The 16,233-nt window shown below is 43.7% G+C and overlaps 1 protein-coding gene across 4 annotated transcripts in view; it reads right to left on the bottom strand.

Moving 5' to 3' along the window:
- Window positions 1–16,233, bottom strand: part of STRA6 (signaling receptor and transporter of retinol STRA6) — a 219,810-nt gene that overhangs the window by 22,582 nt on the left and 180,995 nt on the right. For all 4 annotated transcript variants that reach the window (XM_073579469.1, XM_073579468.1, XM_073579470.1 and 1 more), the window contains one exon: window positions 359–434. In XM_073579469.1, coding sequence (XP_073435570.1) covers window positions 359–434 — 76 coding nt within the window. The remainder of the gene's footprint in view (window positions 1–358; window positions 435–16,233) is intronic.

The following is a 16,233-nucleotide window of genomic DNA, read 5'->3' as shown; positions in this document are numbered from 1 at the left end:
CTAGGTGCCTCGTGCCTCCTAGTCAACTGATCTGTATAGCCACGCCCTCACCCTGATTAGAAGCTTTCTGTCAGTGTACAGTGTACACAGAAAGCTGCCGAGTTATACACAGCTCAGCATTCTGAGCACTGATATATCTGCAACAGAACAGTATGTGGCACATCACTGGATTCAGAGTCATCATGCTGCTCTCAGATTACATAGCAGAAACCTGGAGACTGATTCCCTTTAAATGACTTGACTCAGGAAAAATCAATATTAATCTCTGTCCATTCCAGGGTGTGGTGGGAAGTTTTCAATACCAGACCCATGCCAAGAATAAGGGTGGTGCTGTATATGGAATAAAGTGAACCCTCACCTGTGTTGAACCAGCGATCGCAACAGCATTGCTATTGTAACAGCACAGGACAATACCAGGGCAGCAATGTAACAAACTGTAGGTGCGAAAAGGCACAAATGTCAAATTCATTCACAAAGATACATTTTCTGCAATTCTCTGAATATAGCAAAAATCACTCCTTATTATAACAATCCCTATGACAAGCAAAAAGTACACTTGACTAGTCTTGAAAAATTACTTAGGGAGAGAAGTCCTCAGAAAATTGGGCAGAAAGTAGAACATAGGTAGTGTGTGCTATCAAATTTCACAATTCTACCAAGCATGAGATAAGTTTGTCCCGGGGATGTACTGTATGTGCTGCAAATATCACTTTAGAAACATACTGTCACTATTATAAAACTGCAGTCTGTGTCCTAGAGATGCATGTAACCTCCGAATAAAGGCAGGTTTATGTAAAGTTATAGACAATAAGCACTTGACAAATTGCAATATGTCTAAATAAAAGTGACAAGCTTCCATGCAGACAAAAAGAGGGATTTTAACTTTTATTTCTAAATAATACATATCAACTATGAACAATATTTTCATAATATTTTATTACTAACCATTTTACTTGCACTTGGATAACTTTTACATGCTCCCACTAGATATCATTTTAGAATGTGCAGTCATAAAAGATCACCATAAAAATTTGAATACCATTTCTACCTTATTATGCTGAATATCCATTGCAAAGTCTGGAAAAACATTCAGATGTATTTCCGTTGCTAAGAACTTGATGTCTAGTGAAGATACATCCACTAACAACCTATCTGAGTTCAAGAGGATATGCTGGTCGTACATGCCGGTTGGAATCGGTCAAGCAGTCATCACCTGTATTAACAGGCACACACCATCAATCTGGCATAGATCACCCCTGATACTGGGTGTTGCTGTTAATGGGTTTTCCACTTTTAGGAAAGTAGACTCCAAATGCTATACAACACCCAAAATAACATAGTGGGTACTCCCTGTCCCCTTGGCCAACGCTATTTCCTTGCACATGCTTGGATTTGCTTGTTTTGGCTGCAGCCGTGACAACATGTCAAAAGTACACATCACCACTGTAGGCAATCACTGAGCTCAGCGCCTATGCCATCTACCTAAGAACAGGCGCTGACCTCAGTGATTTGCTACTGCCCTGTAAGGCCAGAACATGATCTCGTGACCATAAGTTTGCTAGTGCAAATAACTATCACTGATAGAGGGGTACAAGGCTTGGTGACTCATGCAATGAATTACAGAACAATTCAGAACAGACTCCGGCGGTACGACAACAAATGTTTACAACTGTTATGCCCAGGTAAGAAGCAATAAGTTCCCCTGGCAATATGGAATCTCTCTCCTCACTTTCATGCAGCTACTTGGGAGTAGAGATGAGCGAGAGGTTCACTAGAGGTGAACAACTGGCTACGACGGTGGTGCAGGCAGCAAGGATTTGGATTCTTGTATCATGGAGTGAATTACCTCTACGATGGACTTCTCGCAAGAGATGGGATACACCTCATGAAACCTGGGAAACACACATTCGCCAGAAGACTTGCCACTCTCATCAGGAGGACTTTAACCCCTTACCTACAATTGACGTAATATTCCGTCCATGTGACCATGGACCTAATTACCATGGACGGAATATTACGTCATCGCGATCAGCAGCGCCCACGTGGTGAGCGCCGCTGATCGCAGCCTAGTGTCAGCTAATTATCATAGCTGACACCTGGCACAATGTGTCAGGGGCGGTCACGGACCGCCCCCGACACGTTAACCCCTTGCACACCGCGATCAAACACGATCGCGGTGTACCGGGGGTTAAAGGGAAGCATCGGCAGGGAGGGGGCTCCCTCCGTGCTTCCCTGAGCCCCCCACGGCAGCGCAATGTGCAGCGCTACTGCCGGGGGCTCCTTTCCGGGGGCCTGCAGGAAGTTGGCTTCCTCAGTGCCTGCAAAGCGCAGGCATGAGGAAGCCTGTGCAGTGCCTGTGACAGATCGCTGATCTGTCACAGTGATCTGTGATGTGACAGATCAGCGATCTGTCACAGGACAGTTATGTCCCCCCTGGGACATTGTAATAAAGTAAAAAAAAAAATAAAAAAAAAGTGTAAAAATAATTAAAAAAAATCGCTAAATAAATTAAAAAAAAAAAAAAAATATTCCCCAATAAATTCATTTTTTGGAAATAAAAAAAAACAAACAATAAAAGTACACATATTTGGTATCGCCGCGTCCGTAACGACCCGCCCTATAAAACTGTCCCAATAGTTAACCCCTTAAGCGAACCCCTTAAAAAATAAAAATAAAAAACGAAGCAAAAAATAATGATTTATTATCATATTGCCGAACAAAAAGTGCAATAACACGCGATCAAAAAGACGCATATAAATATCCATGGTACCACTGAAAACGTCATCTTGTCCCGCAAAAAACGAGCCACCATACAGCATCATCAGCAAAAAAATAAAAAAGTTATAGCTCGCAGAATAAAGTGATGCAAAAATAATTATTTTTTATATAAAATTGTTTTCATTGTATAAAAGCGCCAAAACATAAAAAAGACCTAAATGAGGTATCGCTGTAACCGTACTGACCCGAAGAATAAAACCACCTTATAAATTTTACCGCACCCGGAACGGCGTAAACGCACCACCCAAAAGAAATTCATGAAACGCTGGTTTTTGTTCATTCTGCGTCCCAAAAAACGAAATAAAAAGCGATCAAAAAATGTCACATGCCCGAACAAGATACCAATAAAAGCGTCAACTTGTCCCGCAAAAAATAAGACCTCACATGACTCGGTGGGTCAAAATATGGAAAAATTATAGCTCTCAATATGTGGTGATGCAAAAACTATTTTTACAATAAAAAGCGTCTTTTAGCGTGTGACAGCTGCCAAACATAAAAACCGCCATAAAGAGTAAATCAAACCCCCCGTTATCACCCCCTTAGTTAGGGAAAAATAATAAAATTAAAAAAATGTATTTATTTCCATTTTCCCATTAGGGCTAGGGTTAGGGCTAGGGTTAGGGTTAGGGTTAGGGCTAGGGTTAGGGTTAGGGCTAGGGTTAGGGTTAGGGTTAGGGCTAGGGTTAGGGTTAGGGCTAGGGTTAGGGTTAGGGTTAGTATTGGGGGTTTCCACTATTTGCGCACATCAGGTGCTCTCCACACGCAACATGGCGTCTGATCTCAATTCCAGCCAATTCTGCGTTGAAAAAGTCAAATGGTGCTCCTTCCCTTCCAAGCTCTGCCATGCACCCAAACAGTGTTTTACCCCCTCATATGGGGTATCAGCCTACTCAGGACAATTTGCAAAACAACTTTTGGGGTCCTATTTCCCCTGTTGCCCTTAGGAAAATAAAAATTTTGGGTCAAAAATATCATTTTTGTGGAAAAAAATTTTTTTGTTATTTTCACGCCTGGGCGTTATAAACTTCTGTGAAGCACTTGGGGGTTCAAAGTTCTCACCACACATCTAGATAAGTTCCTTGGGGGTCTAGTTTCCAAAATGGGGTCATTTGTGGGGGGTTTCCACTGTTTTGGTACATCAGGGGCTTTCCAAACGCGACATGGTGTCCGATCTCAATTCCAGCCAAAAAAGTCAAATGGTGCTGCTTGCCTTTCGAGCTCTGCCATGTGCCCAAATAGTCATTTACACCCACATATGGGGTATCAGCGTACTCAGGACAAATTGCACAATAACTTTTAGGGTCCTGTTACCCTTGGGAAAATAAAAATTGGGGGTGAAAAGATCATTTTGTGGAAAAAATATGACTTTTTAATTGTACCGCTGTACATTATAAACTTCTGTGAAGCCCTTGTGGGTTCAAAGTTCTCACCACATATCTAGATAAGTTCCTTAGGGGGTCTAGTTTCAAAAATGGGGTCACTTGTGGGGGGTTTCCACTGTTTAGGTACATCAGCGGCTCTCCAAACACGACATGGCGTCCGATCAGAATTCCAGCCAATTTTGCATTGAAAAAGTCAAACGGCGCTCCTTCCCTTCTGAGCTCTGCCATGCGCCGAAACAGTGGTTCCCCCCCACATATCAGGTATCAGCGTGCTCAGGACAAATTGCACAATAATTTTTGCAGTCCAATTTCTCCTGTTACACTTGGTAAAATAAAAAAAATTGAACCTGAAGTATTTTTTTTGTGAAAAAAAGTTACATTTTTTTTAAATATTCAAAAAATTCCTGTGACGCACCTGAAGGGTTAATAAACTCCTTGAATGTGGTTTTAAGCACCTTAAGGGGTGCAGTTTTTAGCATGGTGTCACTTTTGGGTATTTTCTATCATATAGACCCCTCAAAGTGGCTTCAAATGTGATGTGGTCCGTAAAAATAAAATGGTGTTGCAAAAATGAGAGATCGCTGGTCAACTTTTAACCCTTATATCTTACTAACAAATAAAAATTTTGGTTCCAAAATTGTGCTGATGTAAAGTAAACATGTGGCAAATGTTACTTATTAACTTTTTTGTGTGCCATATCTCTGTGATTTAAGGGCATAAAAATTCAAAGTTGGAAAATTGCGGAATTTTCAAAATTTTTGCCAAATTTCCATTTTTCTCACAAATAAACGCAAGTTATATGAATGAAATTTTACCACTAACATGAAGTACAATATGTCACGAGAAAACAATGTCAGAATCACCGGGATCCATGGAAGCGTTTCAGAGTTATTACCTCATAAAGGGACAGTGGTCAGAATTGTAAAAATTGGCCCGGTAGTTAACGTGCAAACCACCCTTGGTAGTGAAGGGGTTAAACTAGATGAAGAGGGGATGGGAGGAAAAACAGCAGACAAGAACATGCAGCAGAAGGACAAACTAATCAAGGATACTAGATGTGGTAAAGAGGACCCAAGACAGGGTACTCAGAAGGAAGCTAAGAAAAAGGAAGCAAAACTTCTTTCCTGCATGCTGACCAACGCAAGGAGCCTGACCAATAAGATTGAAGATCTGGAGTTGGTAATGTATGAGGAAAAATACGACATAGTAGGAATAACTGAGACATGGTTAGACGACAGCTATGACTGGGCGGCTGACTTGCAAGGATATGATTTGTTTAGGAGGGATCGTAAAAAAAGGAAAGGGGGTGGAGTCTGTCTATATATAAAGTCCACTTTAAAGCCCACACTAAGAGAAGATATACAAGAGGGAAATGAAGCGGTGGAGTCTCTATGGGTGGAGATACAAGGAAGGAAAAGTAATAAAATCCTCATAGGGGTTTGTTATAAGCCACCAAATATAACAGAAACCACTGAAAATGTATTATTGAAACAAAAAGACAAAGCAGCAAATCACAATGAGGTGATTATTATGGGGACTTCAACTACCCCGACATAGACTGGGAAACTGAAACCTGCGTATCTCAGAACGGAAACCAATTTCTGTCAGTGACCAAGGATAATTATCTGTCACAACTTGTGCAGGGCCCAACTAGAGGGACAACCCTTCTGGACTTAATTTTAAGCAACAGGCCAGATAGAATAACAGAAGTACGAGTCGATGGGCACCTAGGGAACAGTGACCACAATATAATACAATTCCACTTGTCCTTCAGTAAGGTGCCCCGGAAGGGGGTTACAAAAATGCTGAATTTCAGGAAAGCAAAGTTTGATCAGCTTAGAGAGGTCCTCAAAAATAGGAGCACAGAAAATAAATGGGAAATATTTAAATCAGTTTTACACACCCACTGCGAGCTAGCCATACCGTACAGAAATAAAAGGGCTAGGAACAGGAGAACACCAATGTGGCTAAATAAGGATGTAAAAAGGGCAATAAATAACAAGAACAAGGCATTTAGGAAGCTTAAACAAGAAGGCAATGAAGAAGCATTAAAATGTTATAGAAAAAAAACTAAAATGTGTAAAAAAACAAATACATTTAGCAAAAGTGGAAACTGAGAGACTCATTGCTAAGGAAAGTAAAACAAACCCCAAACTATTCTTTAATTATATAAACAGTAAAATGATTAAAATTGATGGTGTCAACAATGAGGGTGAAATCATAGAGAGCGATGTGGGAAAAGCAAATGTTTTAAATACTTTTTTCTCAACAGTGTTCACACAGGAAAAGGATTTGCCAGGGGAAATGCAGAGTGATAATGTAAACTCCCCATTAAGTATTACCTGCCTAACCCAGGAAGAAGTGCAGAACTGCCTTAGTAGGAACAAAATTGACAAATCACCAGGCCCTGATGGGATTCACCCTTGGGTATTAAGGGAGTTAAGTAATGTGATAGACAGACCTCTATTCCTTATATTTAAAGACTCTATAGAAACAGGGTCTGTTACTTTTGATTGGCGGCAAGCAAATGTGGTACCAATATTCAAAAAGGGGTGTAAAAGGGAACCTGGAAACTATAGGCCGGTAAGCTTAACATCTGTTGTGGGTAAAATTTTTGAAGGGTTTCTAATGGATACCATTATGGAATATCTCAATGTTAATAAATGTGTAACTCCATATCAACATGGATTTATGAAGGATTGCTTCTGTCAAACTAACCTGATCAGTTTCTATGAGGATGTAAGCTCTCAAATGGACCAAGGAGAATCATTGGATGTCATTTATCTCGACTTCTCTAAAGCATTTGACACTGTCCCACATAAAAGATTGGTAAGTAAGATGAGAAAGCTTGGGCTAGGGGAAAATGTGTGTAGATGGGTAGGTAGCTGGCTTAGTGATAGAAAACAAAGAGTGGTTATTAATGGGGCATACTCAGATTGGGCCAGGGTTACTAGTGGGGTACCACAGGGTTCTGTATTGGGCCCCCTACTATTTAATATATTTATTAATGATCTAGTGGATGGCTTACACAGTAAAATATCAGTATTTGCAGATGATACAAAACTATGTAAGGTAGTTAACACAAAGGAGGACAGTCTGCAACTACAGACAGATTTGAGTAAATTGGAGAATTGGGCTGAAAAATGGCAAATGAGGTTTAACACAGATAAGTGTAAGGTTATGCACATGGGAAGGAGAAACAGATGCTACAATTACTTACTAAATGGGAAACTGCTGGGGAAATCAGAAATTGAAAAAGACTTAGGCATCTTAGTCAATAAGAAGCTAAATTGCCACCAAAGCAAATAGGGTCATGGGATGCATTAGAAGAGGTCTGGGGACATGAGATGAAAACATAATTCTCCCTCTGTACAAATCACTCGTCAGACCACACTTGGAGTATTGTGTGCAATTTTGGACGCCGGTGCTCAAGAAAGACATTACTGAACTTGAAAGGGTTCAAAGGCGGGCTACTAAAATGATAAATGGAGTTGGTTCACTACAATACCCAGAAAGGTTATCAAAATTAGGTCTATTTACTCTAGAAAAGAGAAGACTTAGGGGAGACCTAATATATATGTACAAGTATATCAGAGGGCAATACAGAGATCTCTCCAATGAACTGTTTGTACCAAGGACTGTGACAAGAACAAGGGGGCATTCTTTTCGTTTGGAGGAAAGACAATTTCTGCACCATAGAAGAGGGTTCTTCATGGTAAGAGCAGTGAGGCTCTGGAATTCTCTTCCTGAGGAAGTGGTGATGGCCAACTCACTGAATGAATTTAAGAAAGGAATGGATGCTTTTCTTGTGAGTAACAGTATAGAAGGTTACGAATAACATAATATTATAGGTAGATGGTTGACCCAGCTTAGGGGAAGGAATTTTTTTCCCTATGGAGAAAATTGGCTTCTACTCTGTGGGTTTTTTGCCTTCCCCAGGGTCAACAATGCAGAACAGCTGCACTAAAAATAGGCTGATGTAGATGGACATAAGGTCTTCCTTCAGCCTTCAAAACTATGCTACTATGCTACTATGTTACTATGAATATTTCAGTATTCAGTTCGGATTATGATTGCCATATTTGCAATATTCGCCGACCATAGTCTAACGCCTTTGGAGTCAGTGGGAATACAGATGAGCGAATATGTTCGGAAATGATCATCAAACAAAAAATCGCCATGAATATGGTACAAATATGGCACGAATATGAAACATTTGGATTCGACGATGGTTTTCCGAACATATTAGCTCATCTCTACTCGGGAGCACTGTGTTCTTTCATTTAAGTAAGCACTCCAACAACCTCCCAAAGATGACACAATGGCTCAGCTGAACACAATGTTGGTTGACTATTTGTTAGTGATTGTTTTCATCTCACAGAGATTTTTCTTGCTATGCACATGAAAGCAATGGGCACATTATTGCCATAGCATTATGCTACCACTCCACACAGTTTCTCTAGCTCTAACGAGCTATGGCTGCTATGGCTTAGACGTCGACTTCTCTTAGATGTATACTTACTTTTCACCATCAGTAAAGTAAGTTCATATTCTTCCCTCCGTAGGCTTAACTTACTTTTACACTGTACAGCTAGGCTTGCTTCCTTCCTGCGTCACTTTGGGAGGCCTAACTTTGTATAAGAGATGCACTGGTCACCTCTGCATACACTGATTGACTGCAGTGGTCAATTGTTACCATTGCAAGGAGGCAAATAGTCTGATAGAGGACCAAGGCAGTGAAACAGTAGTGGGGGGTGAGTAGGCAAGTATAATTTTGTGGATTTTTCTTATAGCATGCTGTACCTGGTTATAAAAAAAAATAAGCACTAGACAAATGATTTAAGGAAGCCTGAGTATCTTGGCCATTCACACCATCATAACCATTCCTATTTGCCTCAACTATGTTGTAATGATAAATAAGATATGACCTAAGGTTCCCTGATTATTACACTACAGATGAGAATTTGCCTGTTGCAGCTGCGGACCCTCCTCTTTCCCCCTCAGCCGGTCTGTGTAATCCGAGATCCCAGTGGGGATTCTCTCTTCCCCTCCCCTCCTCTCCTCCCTGCACGGAATGTTAATTAGCCAGGAAAGGATTCCCTCTTTTGTTCTCAACCATATGCTCGCTTACGTATGGGAAATATTAAAGAGGCCAAATCTCGAAAACCATACGTGGCAGAGATATAAAAATATCTACGTAGGGCATGAAACCAGTGTTCTGGCCCATAATTTTCACGGTTCTAGCACCCACAGAAACTGAGAAATGGATTTCTCCTAAATGGTATGACATAATTACTGCTTGTTTGGTCTTGAATTATACCCTCCGATAGGCTAAAGAAAATGATACCATGTGCATGTTTATACGAGGTACCCTTTGTGAGATATAGCTATAATAAGTTTAGTAGTAGTCAGAATTGTAACTCTGAAAGCAGGGGGAGGACAACCCCAGATGGCCCCTTTTATGATGTCACCGACCCTAGGCTATAAAGGTATTCCTCCCCTAAAATTCAGCCATTCCTGCTAGAGATCTGATGCCAAGAGGTTCTCAGATGAGTGGAGACGTTTGGCTGGCTGTCCCTCCTCCCCACATGGTTAGCCTAAGACCATCTAAGCACATGTAAGTGTTAATTTCCATTTTTAAACTTTTTATTTTATATTTGCATTGTACATATCTAATGTCTCAACTTTGTAAGTTTTTTTTATCTCTGTAAACACTGCCCATTTTGGGAATAAACCATAAAGTTTATTAGTTCTGCCTCCTTGCTCTGTGGCGAATGTACACGTGCCTTTAAGATAATTACGCTACTAATTTGGGGGTTTGCTATGGACCCTCTTAATGAACTCATTGATTAAGTGAATCGTAGCTGGTGGCGTCGAAGTGTGGTCTGGGTCCCGGGTACTGCTGGCTGTGACGGAAAGGGATTTTATAAGCTAATTGGGTGGCTGTGGTCAGAGCTTTTATAATTCCCTCACTGCAGCGTGCCGGGTGGCCAGTCCTCATTGAAGCAGCCGGCCGTCGACCAATTATCCCAGGTGTAGTTCCCTGACTGACCTGAGGGTAAGGGGGGTGCTGGAGAGCTGCAAATTTCAAAATGGAACTGAAAAGTTTTGTGAAGTATTGTGGGCAGTGGTGGGAAACCAAAATAACCCCCCTGCGATAAATTGTTAGGGCAAGACTAGCTTGCTGTGTTTTTTCATCACATTGTAGAGCGGTGGGATAACTAAGATAAGCCCCCCTGTACAAGTGATAGCTGTGTGTCTGCAGTGCGTCGCGTCCCTCCGTCCGTGACATATCGGTATCAGTGGTGGCATCGTGACATATGTGTTTATGTTTATTTCAATGGGTGGTTGGAAGTAAATCGCTGGTATACAGGGGACTGACTAGAGGGGCCTATATGTAGTGTAAGACAGCACTTACTGAGTGTGTTGGGGGACACTTGCTTAGCAACGAGATGAAAGCACACAGGACCGGTCTTCTCACATAGTCTAATTTCGGTCACACTTTTGGTCACCTCTGCCAAGTCCCAGAGTTGGTCAGACCCACACTTCTGTCCGGTCATACTTTCTGGCATAGGTGCCACCGTCATGTCACTAAGTTGGACCCATCCACCATTTGCCTTGGTCATGCCTAACTTAGGACTGTCAACTCTAGGGGGCGCATTCTCCATATTCTTACCACCCACATACATTACATCTACAGACACTTTCGCCTTTATCTACCAGTCCCACAGGGCTTCCAAGTCCCAACCTATTACCAACGTGTACAGCAAGTCCGGAACTACCGTCACTTCGTGCTACGTGGAACCCTCAGTCGTGACAATGTAGAGGTATGCTGTCAAAGGTCCTTTATCATCCCCACCAGAGCCGTTCACCAGAATGCTCAGGTGGTGTCCTCGGCAAAGACACTACACTCCCCGGGTCTATCAGTCCCATCACACTTTTCCCATCTTGCCAGAAGGGACACCATCGTGATGCCTTATTGGCCGAACAATCCACAGAGCAGGACCTGTAGCATGAACAACGCTGTACCCGGCTACAGTCCAATGGTGCATTCGCCGCCTCTTTTTTTGCCGCCACCCCTATTTGGGCTACCATCCCCTTTTGAGCAACTACTCCCTTTTGGGATACCGCCTCCTTTTGGGACTCCACCCCTTTTTGTAAACCATTCCTGTTTGGGTTACCACCCTCTTTTGGGACACCACTCCCTTTTGGGCAACCATCCCTGTTTGGTTCACTGTCCCCTTTTGGGCCACCACCCCTTTTAGGGACACGACCCCTCTCTGGAGTACACCTCGTGGACTCCCCCATGGCACTCTCAGGCCCCAGTTCGCACCATACACTTATGTCTCTGGGCTTGCACTGGCCCTTTAAGAGTTTGTACGACCTGGACCACTAATCTCCTTATGACACCTCACCAGCTCCTGCTGGCACTGCCACAGCTCCTGCTGCAGCCACAAACCGCCGGCACCTCCGGCTGCTGATCACAAGCCGCTGCTGCAACTGCAGCTCCTGCTGCTGCAGAACCTCTTGCTGCGACTGCTGAAACTGCAGCTCCTGCTTCTGCAGAACCTCTTGCTGCAGCTGCAGCTCCTCTTCGCAAGGCTTTGCACCGCTCTGCCAGGCTCTGTCCAGCTCCGCAAGGCTCTGCACAGTTCTGTACAGCGAGGCTCTGCACTGCTCTGCACGGCTCTACACTGCTTTGCATGGCTCTGTATGGCTCCGCAAAGCTCTGCCAAGCACTGTACAGCTCCAAGCGGCTCTGCGGACCTCCTGATGCCACAGGAATCTTCGCAACCCCGCCGAGTTACAGCCAAACGCTTGAAATCTTTGTGGACCTGCCGATCCATAGCAAACTTCGTAACTCCACCGAGTTACCACCAGAAGCTTGTAATCTTTGTGGCCCCGTCAAACCACAGCAAGCTGACTTGAAAAAATGTTTGTGCTTCCTGGACCGTGCCCGCAGTCTAACACCATACGTAAGACAGCGCTTACTGAGTGTGTTGGGGACACTCGCTAAGCAACGGGATGAAAGCACACAGGACCGGTTTTCTCACATAGTCTTATGTCATTTTTATTTAACCATCATAAATCACACCATGCATAGTCCGTTACACTTCATAATTCACAACTTAACTCACAGTCACTAAACATGCCGGACTTCTCATTGTCCAGTGAGAACGCAGTGCCTTCAGACTCTGCACATACACGACCTATCTATGTGTGCTTCAGGAAGTCATCTACTCCTAGAACCTTCCAACCCATAGGCCTTCAGGTCCAAAGCCTCTCCATGTGCTATTTAGGAAGTTAGGACCTTGCAACACACAGGCCTTCCGGGACCTTACACACTGACCATTCAGGTCCATACACTCTGAACATATGACCCAAACCATGGTCACACTATGCAGCTGTAGCCACTCCCACAAGTGGGCGGTGTATGTGTGGTTAGTCAGTCATGTCCAGCTCTCTGACTAACCCTGTAAGCCCCCCTAGTAAACTAAACAAAACACTTGTGGAACTACAATTCACAGAGCAACAACATTGCGGGCTTACAGCGCAGACTTCCTCTGTGATACATACCGGCCACTTACAACAATGCCGGTCACTGTCTCACTATCAACCTTACGCCTCCATGTGTATCCTGTGGATCACTTACAGCGCCTCCTAGCTGTAACAGGGGTCACTGCTTCACAGTAGAAGATAGTGATCTGATGCCTCCGAGATCAGATAATGTTTATCTGTTATCAAATGTAGTTAACCAGCGTTCTCTCAGGTCCATTTGGGTACTGGGGTTAAAAAACCAACACAAAAAAGCAGCAGATGCTAAGCCTATGTGCACACAATGGGCTTTTAGGGGGAAACTACCTGAAAGTTAAAATAATATTGCTGTGAACAAGTTCCATCTTATTTCACTTCTCTTAATTGCTTCAGGGTTCGAAAACCCTGAAACAGTTAAAAGAAGAGACACACTTATTCTTGGGGCATCCACTCTCTATACTTCACAGTATAGACTAAATGACACTGACGGAAGAGCGGCCACCAGAACCATGGAAAAACCTCCAACGTTTTCCTTATGCAGCTTTCCCTGGGAATATTCGGCAGCGGTACATACCTATAAGGCTTCCCAGGGCCTCCACAAAGCATGAGAGCCACAGATGCTTTTCACTGGATCAGATGCAATTGTCCTTTTGCTATCATAGGAGGCACTTGTGATGTCAACTACATTGTCTCAGCTCACAACTCCAATGGAGAACTAAAATACCTAAGTTAAGATTTTCCAGGATTTTATTACATTTGCTGGCAAACAGCAAGCAGCATGATGCCATGTATGGTACATAATGAGGACAGTGACTGGCTGCAGCTGCTGCTTGGATGATGTACGACATGAGACCAGATGTAAGGACTACAGCACTGGTTTGAAGGGGGATTTGGTAAATTAGGTTAATTTTGCTCAGATCAGGGGAGGACATACTGCATGTGCAGCTGGTTCAGCTGCATCGGGGCCCAGAGGCTCCGGGGGGGCCCTGCAGGGCGGCTAATAATGAGGGCAATCTGGCCTGTTTATCCAGCTCCGAGACTCCGTGGGGCCCCTGGCCAAATTTCCCTCATGTGCGGTGGGCAGGGAGAGATCCCTGCAGCTCCGCTGCCTACAAGAGAAAATGGCAGCGTAGCTGCCACGATCCATCCTGCTTACTGCCCGTGCTTCCTGTCTCACACAGCAGTCAGCGGCACGGCTGGAAGACCTCATTATTCAGTGCCACAGCCACTGTGCCAGTGAGAGGAAACTGCCAGTGACAGTGATACAGTGGCTGCGGGAGAGCGTGCGGAGGTAAGAGGTGCTGTCTGCTGTGTGTGTGTATGTACGTGTGTGTGTGTAGAGATGTGTGGTGGTGTGTGTGTATTCGTGCGTGTGTGCGTAGCACTGTGGAGGAACATGCAGAGAGGTGAATGGTGCTGTGTGTGTCTGTATGTGTGTGTAGGTGGAGGAGAGGGCAATGATGTGGGTGATGGCGGAGAAGGTAATGATGGGGGTGACGGAAAGGGCAATGATCGGGGTGGTGGGGGAGAAAGCAATGATGGGGTGGTGGAAAGGGCAATAATGAGGAGGTGGGGGAGGAGGAAATGATGAAGGTAGTGGAATGGGAAATGATGGTGGTTGTGGGGGAGAAGGCAATGATGTAGGTGGTGAAAAGGTCAATTATGTTGGTGGTCAAAAGAGCAATAATGGGTTGGTGGGGAGGAGGAAATGATGGAGATGGTTGTCATGGTTAGGACATGGTTAATGTCCTGTTCTCACAGGGTTAACTTTTGCCAGCCTCTCTTTGGATCTGGGAGGGGTATTTATACTCACTCCAGACTAGGATTCCCTGTCAGCTATACTGTTATTCTGGCTGTGTGTCTGACCCCCCTGGTATGCGTGGATACTGCACTGCTTGTTTGATTCCCGTGTATGACCCGGTCTATCCCCTCACTCAGTTCTCTGTCTCTCGTTTTGGTATTATTGTCTTCTCCGGTTCTGACTTCCTGGCTTGGCTATTGTTACTCCGTTAGTTTGTCCCTATTGTACCGTCCATTGCCCGTTCTGGTTTTCTGATCTATTGCTGCGTCCTGACTATTCATTCTGTCCAACCCTTTGGTACTGTCCTGCTATCTCGCGCTTTGACCTGGCTTGATCTGTTTTACGTCTCTGTCTATGCCCCTTGGTAACTTGCCCCATAGTTACTTTTCTAGGAGTTTCCCTGCAGCTCCTAGCTCTGTGGAGCTTAGGTCACGCCCCCAGCAGTCATGTGCTTCAGGTCCTGATAGTCTGAAGCACGCATCGTCACCGCTGCTGCCCTGCTCCACAGGTATCTTTGAGCACTGTTTTTGTACTCAGGACACGCGCACTGGCTCAGTGAGCAAGTGCAGTGCGGTGTTCCTGACAGTGGAATGGGCATTGATGGGGTGGTGGGGGAGAAGGCAATGATGGTGGCAGTGGAAAGGGCAATGATGGTGGTGATAGGGGAGGAGGAAATGATGGAGCTGGTGGAATGGGCAGTGATGGGTGTGGAGAGAAAAGTCAATGATGGTGGTGGTGGAAAGGGCAATGATGGGGATGGTGGGGGAGGAGGAAATGATAGAGTAGGTGGAATGGGCAATGATGGGGTGGTGGGAGAGAAGGCAATGATTGAGGTGGTGGAATGGGCAATGATGGGGTGGTGGGGAGGACAATAAAGGGTGTGGGGGATTTATAATGGATTTAGTGTACTCACTTTTTATACATAGTACAGCCCTTAGTCTATAGTGTACTCACTTATTATGTATAGCACAGTCCCTTAGTATATAGTGTACTCGCTTATTATGTATAGCGCCATCCCTCAGTATAGAGTGTAGTCACTTTTTGCATATAGCACAGTCCCTTAGTATATAGTGTACTCATTTATTATGTATATCACCTTCCTTATAGTTATATAGTTTCCACTTTTATCATGTATAACACCATCCTTTATTACATACCATCTTCTCTAATTATATATGGTGCCATCCTTTATTATATAGCTTCCTCTGCTGTTATGTATAGTGCTGTCTCTTTCATAGTGTATTCTTGTTATTTGTGTTATTCATAGCGCCTTCTTTTATTACATAGTCCGCTCTCTTGTTAGATATAAAATGACTGCTGATGGAGCAGCCGGTGACCACACTACCAGTCCATGCTCTCCTCTATTAGAATAGAAGCTTTCGCATGCTCCATCAGCCATCATTGCATTATATATCTAACAAGAGAGGACGGTATGTAATAAAAAACAAGGCTCTATATAATCCAATATATACGGGACGGTACTGTACATAACAAGAGATGGCACTGTATAAGGGGCAGCAATATAAAGTACATAATAAAGAAGACTATGCAATATATATACATGTATATATGTGTGGATATGTATATATGTATACGTAACTTTGTCCGGATAAAAGGAAGGGGGCTCACAGTATACAGTATTACCAAGGCTTTTTTTCATTGGTCACACTTCTCATCAGTATGCACTTTTTTATTTGTCCCTCTGCATAGGGAAGAAAAGTAGGCTATGCTTTTATT

Source organism: Dendrobates tinctorius, unplaced genomic scaffold (assembly GCF_039654945.1).
Source record: "Dendrobates tinctorius isolate UK_male_01 unplaced genomic scaffold, ASM3965494v1 ptg000062l, whole genome shotgun sequence".
NCBI classification, from domain to species: Eukaryota; Metazoa; Chordata; class Amphibia; order Anura; family Dendrobatidae; genus Dendrobates; species Dendrobates tinctorius.
Note: the sequence above shows the minus strand (reverse complement) of the source record. Positions and strands in the feature narration are given on the sequence as shown.